The sequence below is a fragment of the Danio rerio genome, chromosome 7, assembly GCF_049306965.1.
Source record: "Danio rerio strain Tuebingen ecotype United States chromosome 7, GRCz12tu, whole genome shotgun sequence".
Taxonomy (NCBI): domain Eukaryota; kingdom Metazoa; phylum Chordata; class Actinopteri; order Cypriniformes; family Danionidae; genus Danio; species Danio rerio.
Window position 1 is genome coordinate 5886566 of NC_133182.1, and position 12129 is coordinate 5898694.

Genomic DNA, 12129 nt, shown 5'->3' on the forward strand with positions numbered 1-12129 from the left:
AAGTGCAGTTCAAAGGCTTAATTAGAGTAATAAGGCAAGTCATTATAACGGTAGTTTATTCTGCAGACAATCAAAAATATATATTGCTTAAGGGGGCTAATAATATTGACCTTAAATTGGTTTTAAAATATTTAAACCTGTCTTTATTCTAGCTAAAATAAAACAAATAGAAGAAAAAATATTATAGGAAATACTGTTAAAATTCCTTGCTCTGTTAAACATAATTTGGGAAATATTTATAAAAAAAAAAAAAATCTCAGGAGCGCTAATAATTTTGACTTTAACTGGCAATGGTTTTGAATAATCGTGATTAGAATTATGACCAAAATAATCGTGATTATGATTTTTCCCAAAATCGAGCAGCCCAAAAAAAAAAAAATCTAAACACATGCTTAAAATTCCAACATAATAGTGAAAATAATTAAAATAAATAACTTTAAATAATTATTTACATTTTGCTCACTCGCGCAATCTGCTTGTCAACGTGTCGTAAAGGCAAAATCAAAACAAAAATGGCAGACAAACTTAAATGCTGTGATTCTTCAGAGGCGAAGAAAAAGATTAGACAGTATGACAAAGCCTACCTAAATTTTGGTTTTATTGAAGGCCAAGACAAGTTAAAACTGATTAATTAATATTTTCTATACATATTACTATATATTAATATTACACAAACACACACACACACACACACACATACACACACATACATATACATACACATATATATATATATATATATATATATATATATATATATATATATATATATATATATATGTATATATACACAGTACATATGTGTGTGCGTGCGTGCGTGTGTATTTATATGGTGGGGCGGCTCCAGTGTTTGTATATGTTTATGGGGGGGGCCCCAAAGAAAAAGGTTGGGAACCACTGATCTAGTGTATATATCTATGGAACGCCTTGAGGGCAAAACGCCTGCTTGACGGGCACAAACTGTCGCAAAAGACTGCTGAAATTAGAGCCTTGACATGCGCAGATGGACTGTCTGATGGAGCCAGAGGAGGAGCCGCGAAAATGAGCTTCCAACCAAACGCTTTATGTAAAATCAACCACGCCCCCCGAACTTCTCAGCATGCGTTTGCTGTCATATCAACACAAATGGATGTAATAACGTTAACAAATATGAGGGTTTTATATATTCAATCGCGCCAGCTCCAGGCCGCAGCGCATAACCTACTCGCGGCGTCGCGGGATGATCCCGGCTCGCATGCGGCAGCTCCGGCTCGCTCGGCTGCCGCATCTGGCTCGATTGACTCGGGCTGGAATCGGGCAGTGAGTCCAGGCATCCGGAGTAGGTCCAGCAGAGGTAATCAGTCTGAGCTCTGAGGGGTAAGTCTCCGGCAGGCGAGAATCTAGCCGGAACTGGCCCGAGTATATTTTGCTATCTGGGTGGCTAGGCGTGTATCATTAAACTAATAAAGCCCGAAAAAAGCCCTGACCTTAGCGAATAAACAGTGTTCCACCAGATCATGTATGTCAGAAACTGTAGTTCCCCTTCGGGGGGAACTCCAGCACTATAAGTGGATTTGATGTTCTAAATCCACGTATAGGAGATTCGGTTCAGAAGCTACTCGTCTGAAAGAGTATTGAACGGGCCAATTAAGAATGAATTGGCAGCGCAAGCCTGCGCAGGTGTGCGGCATATGCAATCAACTGAGTATATAAGCACACCTGGCGCCAGCAGACGCTATCCTTTTCGCTTCAGAGACTTTTCTGATCGAGCTTCATGAGGGTTCCTCCTGCTGATCTACAGCCACTTTGAGAGAACGATTGCATCCCGGTCCAGAGCGAGTCCACGCAGCGGCAGACGGTCGAGCTGGGTATCTCCCTTGCCTGGCGTCCCTTTGGGTCCGGTCCTCCAAGAGCGGTGCGTATTGGTGCTAAGCATCCTAAAAGAGCAACACAGTCGTGCAGCACGTCCTTTTCAGGATGGCGCTCCGACTGTGCGTTTCTGGTTGCGGGGGTTTCCTGGCTCCGGATGATGGACACGATCACTGCATTACATGTTTGGGGGTCCAGCATGTTAATGTGGTGCTCGGGGGTGGTTCATGTCGTCACTGCGATGCCATGACCGTTGCGCAGTTGAGATCGCGGTTAGCTTTCGTAAGAGAGCGAGCCACCCCAGTTGCCTCCTGCTCTGCAGCGGGCACTCGGGCAGATCTGAGGGCTTCAGCGAGAGACGCTCCTCCAAGCGCTCCATCCAAGCTTCGGGTACTGGGAGTGATCCGTCTAATCAGATGGTAGCTCTCACGCTCGCTGACACCGGAGATCAGATGTCCTCCGCGGCATCGGAGGGTGAGCTTTCATTGTCCGACGATGATCCGGACCCGCTCGCCCCCTCTGGGCAAGCGAGCGCCGTCAAAACGGATCCTGTAGCGGACATGTTGGCCGTGCTTTCTCGGGCTGCTTCGGTCGTCTGGTTGGAGATGGTTTATCCCCCAGCCCCGCGGCCGGACCGACTAGATGGGTGTTACGTAGAGGATCAGAAGGCGAAGCCTTCGAAGCCTCTCGTCCCCTTCTTCCCGGAAGTGCACAGTAGGCTCACGCAGTCCTGGAGGGCACCTTTCTCTGCCCGCGCTGCGTCCGCCTCCGCCCTCACCACCCTGGATGGTGGAGCTGCCAGGGGGTATGAGGCGATCCCGCAGGTGGAGCGCGCCATTGCGGTCAATCTTTGTCCGCGTGGCGCCCCCGCTTTGCGTGGTCCGCCCCGTCTCCCATCCAAAGCCTGTAAGTTTTCTGCCTCCCTCGGAGCTAGAGCTTACAAGGCTGCGGGCCAGGCAGCTTCCGCCTTGCATGCGATGGCCACCTACCAGCGCTACCAAGCGCAGGCACTGGCCGAGCTGCACGAGGCTGGGTCTAACCCAGGCTTGTTACACGAGCTGCGTACGGCGACCGACTATGCTCTCCGGACCACCAAGTCTGCTGCCTGTGCACTGGGGAGGACGATGTCCACACTTGTGGTCCAGGAACGCCACCTCTAGCTAAACCTGGCAGATATGCGCGATGTCGACAAAGTTCGCTTTCTTGACGCGCTCATATTCCAGGCTGGCCTGTTCGGCGACACCGTCGGTGAATTCACCCAGGAGTTCAAGGCGGTGAAGGAGCAGTTGGATGCGATGGGCAAAGTCATCTATCGGCGGGGCCGTAAGCCCGATCCATCCCCGGCCGAGCCATCCACCTCCGCTGCTCCTCGCCGAGGGCGCCCGCTAACGGCCGTTGCCCCGCCTCCGCCTCCGGCGAAGCGGGCGCGTCAAGCACGCCGAAAGCCGGTAGCCCCTCCTGCCCAGGGCGCCGCTAAGTCCGGTAAACGGACCGCGAAGCGTCCCTGAGACAGGCCATCCGGAGAAGAGGAGACTTGCTCTTTCCCCGCTGGAGGACGGGGCCCAAATTCCAACGGTACTTTTCAGTGCCACCAAAGTTTCGATCAAAGAGCATTTTCTTCCTTCCCCGGATGTGACAGCTCAAGCCCCGCCAGTCTGGGACGCGCTGCCTCTCAGCTCGCAGGGTTTGCATGCTCCGCCAGTGGCTCTCGGGCGCTGGGGGGACGGTCTCCCTTCTCCCAGCCCCCAAGCCCCCTCTCAGGAGTCAGGGTGCGGAGCCAGAGCGAATCGCTCTCCTCCAGCTCTTCTGTGGGACCCTCGCGCTCCCCGGATCAGCACACCCACTCCTCGCTGCCCCTCCGCGGGTACGTCAACGATCGCTGCGATGACGTCATTAGCGAGGGCTCTGCCTGCCTGGTTAGCGCGGGCCAGCCCCTCGCGGTGGCTCATACGCACGATCAGACTCGGCTACGAACTACAGTTCTCCAAACGGCCTCCCAGGTTCACGGGCGTGTATTTCACCAGGGTCAATCCCCTGTCCGCCCCTGTCTTGCGAGAGGAGATTGCTGCCCTCCTGGCGAAGGGTGCAATCGAGCCAGTACCTCCAGCCGAGATGGAGAGCGGGTTTTACAGCCCGTACTTCATCGTACCCAAAAAGAGTGGTGGGTCACGGCCAATCCTAGATCTGCGTGTTTTGAATCGCTGCCTTCACAAGCTGTCGTTCAGAATGCTTACGTAGAGGTGCATCCTCCGATGCGTTCGTCCTCAGGATTGGTTTGCAGCCATAGACCTGAAGGACGCGTATTTTCATGTCTCCATTCTTCCACGCCACTTTCAGTTTCTGCGGTTTGCGTTCGAAGGTCGAGCATGGCAGTACAAGGTCCTCCCCTTCGGGCTCTCTCTGTCTCCGCGGGTCTTCACCAAACTCGCGGAGGGTGCCCTCGTGCCTCTGCGGCTTGCGGGCATCTGCGTACTCAATTATCTCGACGACTGGCTGATTTTAGCCCACTCTCGGGAGCAATTGACTGCGCACAGAGACGAGGTGCTCCGGCATCTCCGCCTACTGGGGTTGCAGGTCAACTGGGAAAAGAGCAAACTCGCCCCGGTGCAGAGGCAAGGCAAGGCAAGGCAAGGCAAGTTTATTTATATAGCACATTTCATACACAATGGCAATTCAAAGTGCTTTACATAAACAAGAATAAAAGAAACAAGTAAAATAAAAATAAAAACAAATAATAAAAATGCGTAAAAACAAAACATAAAAACAGGTAAAATGTGATATAAAAGAATGAAGAAGAAGAGAAAAACATGATAGTGCAATCTGTCGGACGCAGCACAGTGCTCATTCAGTAAAGGCACAGCTAAACAGATGTGTTTTCAGTCTTGATTTGAATGTGCCTAATGTTGGAGCACATCTGATAATTTCTGGAAGCTCTCTTTTCTCGGGATGGAGCTGGACTCGGTCACCATGGTAGCGCGCCTCTCCGGAGAGCGCGCTCGCCTGCTGCTGAACTGTCTGAGGGAGCTCGACGGCAAGTTAGTGGTCCCACTGAAATATTTTCAGAGGCTTCTGGGGCATATGGCTTCTGCTGCGGCTGTCACGCCGCTCGGGTTGCTCCATATGAGACCACTTCAGCACTGGCCTCAAGATCGAGTTCCGAGACGCGCATGGCATGCGAGCACACACCGAGTCTCTGTTACTGCGCTGTGTCGCCGCACCCTCAGCCCCTGGAACGACCCCTCGTTCCTGCAGGCCGGTGTGCCTCTGGGACAGGCGTCCAGTCATGTTGTTGTGTCGACAGATGCTTCCAGCACTGGCTGGGGAGCCGTGTGTCGCGGGCATGCAGCTGCGGGCCTGTGGGTAGGTGCCCAGCTGCATTGGCACATCAATCGCCTAGAGCTGTTGGCAGTGTTCCTTGCTCTCCGCCGTTTGTCTCCGGTGCTGGAGCAGCAACACGTGCTCGCCGCATGTCTCAGCTCGCCCGCCGTCTGCTCCTCTGGAGTCACCTGCGGCTGAAGTCGCTGTGCGCCATTCACATCCCAGTTATGCTCAACCGTGCAGCCGATGTGCTCTCACGGCAGCAGATTCACTCTGGAGAATGGAGACTCCACCCCGAGTCTGTCCAGCTGATATGGGCGCGATTCGGGGAGGCCCAGATCGATCTGTTTGCTTCCCCCGAGAACACTCATTGCCAGTTATTTTATTCCCTGACCGAGGGCTCTCTCGGCACGGATGTACTGGCCCACAGCTGGCCTCGGGGCATACGCAAGTATGCGTTTCCCCCAGTAAGCCTGATCGCGCAGTTAATCTGCAAGGTCAGGGAGGACGAGGAACAGGTTCTGTTAGTTGCGCCCCTCTGGCCCAAACGGACCTGGATATCAGAGCTCTCCCTCCTCGCGACGGCCCTCCCTTGGCAGTTCCCTTTGAGAGAGGACCTACTTTCTCAGGGACAAGGCACCGTCTGGCACCCTCGTCCCGATCTCTGGAACCTCCACGTGTGGTCCATAGACGCGAGAAAGACTTAGGTAACCTGCCGCCCGCGGTGGTTGATACCATTACTCAGGCTAGAGCCCCCTCTACGAGGCGCACCTATGCCCTGAAGTGGAGTCTATTCACTGAGTGGTGTGTCTCTCGCAGAGAAGACCCCCGATCTTGCCAGATCAGTGTTGTGCTCTCTTTCCTTCAAGAGAAGCTGGACAGTAGGCTGTCGCCCTCCATTCTCAAGGTTTACGTTGCTGCCATCTCCGCTCACCATGACGCGGTGGCTGGCGGCACCGTGGGAAAGCATAACCTCATCATCCGGTTCCTCAGAGGCGCTAGGCGAATTAATCCAACTCGCCCCCCTCTCACGCCCTCGTGGGATTTCGCCCTCGTTCTCACGAGCCTGCGATTTGATCCCTTCAAGCCACTCGATACAGTATCTTTAAGATTTCTGTCCCTGAAGACAGCTCTGCTGGTCGCGTTGGCCTCCATTAAGAGGGTCGGGGACCTGGAGGCATTTTCGGTCAGTGACTCCTGCCTGGAATTCGGGCCGGGATTTTCTCACGTTATTCTGAGACCCCGCCCGGGTTATGTGCCCAAAGTTCCTACCACTCCCTTTAGAGATTAGGTAGTAACCCTGCAAGCGCTGCCCCCGGAGGAGGCAGACCCAGCCCTGTCCTTACTTTGTCCAGTTCGCGCTCTGCGCATTATGTGGACCGTACTCAGAACTTTAGATCTTCTGAGCAGCTCTTTGTCTGTTATGGCGGACGGCAGCAGGGAAGTGCCGTGTGTAAACAACGTTTATCCCACTGGATTGTGGAGGCCCTTTCATGTGCTTATTTGAGCAGAGGTCAGCCGCGCCCCCCGGGAGTGCATGCGCACTCCACTCGGAGCGTTGCATCCTCTTGGGCGTGTGCGCGTGGCACTTCTTTAACAGACATTTGTAGAGCTGCGAGCTGGGCGACACCCAACACATTTGCAATATTTTATAATCTGCGAGTGGAGCCGGTTTCCTCAAGGGTGTTAGGTACCTTTGGTGATTGAGGAAACAACTCGGTAGGTGTTGTACACGCTTGCAGTGCCTTTTTTCCCTAACACGGAGAGATGTGCACCCTCCTGTCTGTCAGTAAGTTCCCCATTCGGTGAGCCCTGCAGATTCCTCCGAGGCCCCCAGCACTGACTCAGCGGAGGAGTCACTTGCTGGCCCATTACGTTGTAGGTCTGCCCGCTGGTCAGCCCGCGTTTTGGGTATAGGTGCCTGCTATGGCCGATCCCCGCTGGTGATCCCCATATGCTTTTTCCGCCACGGTTAAGTTCCCCCCCTGGGCGGACCCGTGCTTTCCCTATCTGCTAACCACCTTTTATGCGCACTCCCCCTTTTCAGGGTTAGTCCATATGTAATTCCATTTGTTTCCCCCTATTGGGTGCGGATGGTCTCCGCAGCGTCCTCCCTACTGGGATGGCATGCTTCCCAACGTACTGTCGAATATTCCTAGAATTATCTAGACGCTAGCGACTCCCAAAAAAGATACCTATTCCGTAAAACTTCTTTTGAAGTGGGATAAGTTAGGGCCAAGGGCACGTTGGAGGACCACGCCTCTCATGATCTGGGTGCGTCGCGCTTGCCTGACCGCTCTCTCATGGTGGGTGTTGGTAAGGTGCAGTCATTATGGCGCTTTCAATGGGCTCCCATACGTGGATTTAGAACATCAAATCCACTTATAGTGCTGGAGTTCCCCCCGAAGGGGAACGTTCGAGGTTACTAAAGTAACCCTTCGTTCCCCGAGGAGGGGAACGGAAGCACTATAAGTGGATTTGATGTTCTAAATTTTTTCCATGGTAAAATAACACAGAAATCGAATAATAACACTTCAGTCTCCTGCCGAAGCTCAGACGCGCTGCTTTGAGAAACTGTCAATCACAGCTGTCAATCACGATGACACGCCCAGCATTAAATTACTGCTAAAAACAAACTGTTTACAAAAATGAAGATCTGCACCTATTTCACCACAATAACCAGTGCCTTAATCGACCAGAACCATCTTTCGGGACATTTTATTGCAAGTGTAATACATTTTTTTATTTAGGCTCAAGTCTCCTTCATTAACACGGAGGAGGCGGGCTTTATGACTTGTACTGCAGCCAGACCCCAGGGGGCGACCTAACGGCCGAGACCTTCACTCAAACGCAGGCTTGCGGCACACATGTTACTGACCTTTGACTTAATTTCTGTCACATGAACAAAAGCTCTTGATGAAATTTCTGTTGTTCATTTAAAGTCACCGTGACGGAGGACAGAGTCTGCATTAGTTGGGCTCTTCAACTTCTTAATATAAAACTAGCTTTTATTTGGCTGTTATAATTAATTATGTTAGTCACATTGTTTATATTGCATAAAAAGCAAAAAGAAAATGTAAGAATCAGTCTGATGAAATTAATTATGACATCAAAAACATCCTCTCCTGCTTTTGTTCTCATTCAGTATCTTGATAGTTATGCTCGAGAAATGAAGAATATACATAAATGAAACCACTGGAGCTTCAACAGTAAATGACTACTTTACAGGTCTAAATACACCATTCACAATGAGAATGATTAATCTATGTCAGAACTTAAAAACACACAGACATCAACAATTAGTCTCTGAATCTCAATAATGGTGACAAACAAAAAAATCTAAATCAAATAAAGAAAAACAACCCAGAACAATACAAAACAATCTACTGAGATATTATGCCTCAAAATAAAATAAAGACAAAGAAAGAAATTTTAAGAACTTCAAGCTGCATAATTTATTCATGCTGCAATGCATGCTGGGAGCTTTGTACTATATATGCTGGCATCCAGCATGCTTTGCGGCATGAACTATGCAGTTTTTTTTTTCTTTTTAGCAACCATGGTTGAGGTTCATATCCTGATTCGTGATGTTTGTGTGTCTTAATGTGCTGCTGAAGCTCTAAAGATCAGTGCATGATACTCTAACTATTAATTGTTTGTTGAACCTCCATGTAGAGCAGCAGTATTGTCCCAAACAGCTGTAATACAAATATATTTGCATTTCTTTTTAATGAGTTAACTTTTAAAACACCTGGCACTATATCTATAACAATTAAGCAGATACAGTAGTGTTTCTCATTGTCTTTCGTGCTATAACTGATGAGTTTCAGTAACACAGTTATAACAGCCTGAGAAACATTAAGGTAAAAGTGTAAAGGATCAAGAGCCCAACTAAAGCACCCTCTGAACTCCATGATGGTGAGGTCAAATAAAACATTTTCAGTAAAAATATAAACCTCTGTTAATTATCAAATATTCTTGAAAAAATTGCATTCTCAGAGATGGGTAAAAACGTGCTGGATAAGTTGGTGGTTCATTTCGCTGTGGCGACCCCAGATTAATAAAGGGATTAAGCCTACAAGAAAATGAATGTATAAATGAGGGTGTATGGCGAAATTTCAGACACTTTGATTAGTTTCTCGAAAATAAGGGTTATCTACAAAAGTAGATACATGTTACTCTGTATGACAAGGAGGCAAATCAGCTTCTAACGCAGAGAGGGTTATTTTACCTTTATCTAACTCTACAATTTTAACACTTTACTCTGAATTACTGCAACACTCAAAATTTAACACTAATGAATTTGCTGTGCAGTCAAACACCTCTGACTCTCCACAGAAAGCAGAATGAGGAGAGCTGAAGACCTCCAACTACAAGCTGATATGAGGAGCAGCTGAATCTGAATGAGCCTCAACAGACTGAAGACTTCAGCAACTCATTCAACAGCAGCATCTGTAAGTCACTTCATCATCAAAACTCATCTCTACTAATCTCTCACTCAAAGCCTTTTCTATAATTGCTGGTGTTTTAGGTTTACTCTGTAAATGCATGCAATGTTACTGTAACAACAGAACTTACTTACAAACATTACAGGAAAAAGGAGGTGCAAATGACCAGCAGCTTTAATCAAAAATTAAACTATTATTCATCTTGAGCACCATAATTACCAATCACACCACCAGCCTCTGTGCTCCCGTGGCTCACAGCCCCACCCACAGTTGTCACAGCTACCAATCACAGATCTCGCTTTCTGCATCATCTTGTAATTACATTTTTTGGAGGTGCAGATCAAGGTGGTGAAGGGAACAGTGCAGGGTAAGCAACTATGCATGAACGTAAATGCTTTTAAAAACACTGTTAAAGGGATAATTTGGAAATCTGTTTTATCACTTATTATTTAAGAAAACTCTGCAAACAGCCAGGAAAAGTAATGGTTTTGTTGAATGAAATGTTGTATCAAATTAGACAAATTGATAAGGAAAATATTCATAAAAACCTTCAGAAAATAGAGAAGTGAATCATTTCAATTATCTGATAATAACACATGTGTCTGATCCAGAAGCGTTAATACAAGTGTTGAGCCACAAATGTTGATTCTAGAAGAGCACTGAACAGATCTGAATATAAATATCTTATAGTCAGTGAATCAGCAGCATCACCATAAAACATCTAGAACATTTACATCATTTAACAGTGAAATAAAGTTTATATATGATTATTCAAATAGGTCTATTGTAGAGTAGCAAATATTCATAGTATACTGTATTTATATATTTGACTATTTGAGCAGATTATAACACATTACTTGCTGAAGTACTCACGTGTCACATTAAGAGAAACAGCAGAGCTTGATTGTGATGAGTTTGGTCTTCTAGATCTCTGTCCTTTACACCAGTACTGACCCTGATCAGACTCAGCAGCTCCTCTGATAGTGAGAGTGTCTCTGTTTACAGTGTAACGACCATCAGACTGTAACTTTACACTGTTTCTGTCTTTATACCACTCATATGTCCAGTCACTGTAAGACTCAATCACACACTTCAGCTTGACTGTCTCTCCAGTGAATACAGCACTGTCTGGTGTCACAGTCACTGTAGATCTGGGTGAAGCTGAGGAGAAAAAAGCAAACATAAAGTCACTCAAACAGTGTTTAAGTTAAAATAATTACATATTTGTTAATGCTTTACAAAACTATATAAATGTTATCTTTATATAAGAATCCATTTAAGATCTGTTGATCCTCCATCATCCTAAAAACTCAAATGATGTTCATTGCATTTGATATTAAAGGTGAAGATCAGGAGCAGTGAATGATTATTTTATGAAGGCTCTTGTAGGTTGAGTCAAACCTGCTAATTGACACAAAAGCCTTTCGTCTTTATTGATTATTTGAATTTGTAAGGTTTAAAGTTTACGCTGCTATTCTGAACCAATAATCGAAAACAGAAAGCAGCTGAAGGATGGCGGGTTTAAATCAATTATTTATCTGACTCCATTAACATCATTGATAAAGAGAATCTCAATGCCTTAAAGCAGGCGTTTAAAGCACAGTTGTTTAATAAGTTACATGTTTAAATATACAGACAGTAGAATGAAACAAACTAACATTCTGCATAGAGAAACTTAACTGTAACATTTGAACTGCTGAGCAACAAAGACATATAAGACAACACAACGGTGTGTAGGAGACACATGGTAAAAACCCATCTCCCAGACCAACAGTTACTTTTACTTCTCATACCCAGAGCAAAACATTGCCAAACATGAGTGAATAACAGACCCCCAAAACCAGCTGAACATGAAAGCAAAGTGGAGGAAATAAAGCGGGGGAAAAGTTCATTAACATTCTGTCCTCAGGTCTTGACTCAACAATAATATACAGACTGTTTATTGAAATACATCAATGTCTCTGTGGATTTCATCCTTACAATGCAGAAGTCATAAACTGTAAAATGACACCAAACATGATAAAGTTAAATGAAGGAAGATCACGAGCAGATGAATTGTGTATGGTGAAAAGCATGAATGGTATGAATGGAAAGCCCATTAGTTCACAAGAGTTTGATGATATTGAACCACTGAGGTCATGTGTTCAGTTTTCAGGATGTTTTTTGTTTGGTATTTTTTGGACTTTGAACGAGTCGTGACCCTAGTGGTGGAGGATGTGTCAGGGAACAGAACGGACACAAGTGCAGGTCTCTTTCAGAATTTATTAGTGACAAAAAATGACCCAACTGGGCTTAAGGACAGGGAGAAAAAAAAATCTAATCAACTTTAAAAAAATAATGAAAAAAGTTCAACAAAAACTGCTCCGAAGAGGATAGAATTTTTACTGGGATCTTTAAAGGGACTCAGGTAAATAAAATTAACAAAATGAAACGAAAACAAACTTCAAGGTTGCTCAGAAGAAAGAGCTCAAAAACTGTCAACAGAAACCGCTCCGTAGAAGGGAAAAATTGTCTC

The 12129-nt window shown here is 46.8% G+C and overlaps 1 protein-coding gene across 4 annotated transcripts in view; it reads right to left on the bottom strand.

The window, feature by feature from the left end:
* The window catches only part of si:cabz01036006.1, a 156163-nt gene that overhangs the window by 75141 nt on the left and 68893 nt on the right, over positions 1–12129 (bottom strand). For all 4 annotated transcript variants that reach the window (XM_021477672.3, XM_073907933.1, XM_073907935.1 and 1 more), the window contains one exon: positions 10488–10775. In XM_021477672.3, the coding sequence (XP_021333347.3) occupies positions 10488–10775 (288 nt within the window). The remainder of the gene's footprint in view (positions 1–10487; positions 10776–12129) is intronic.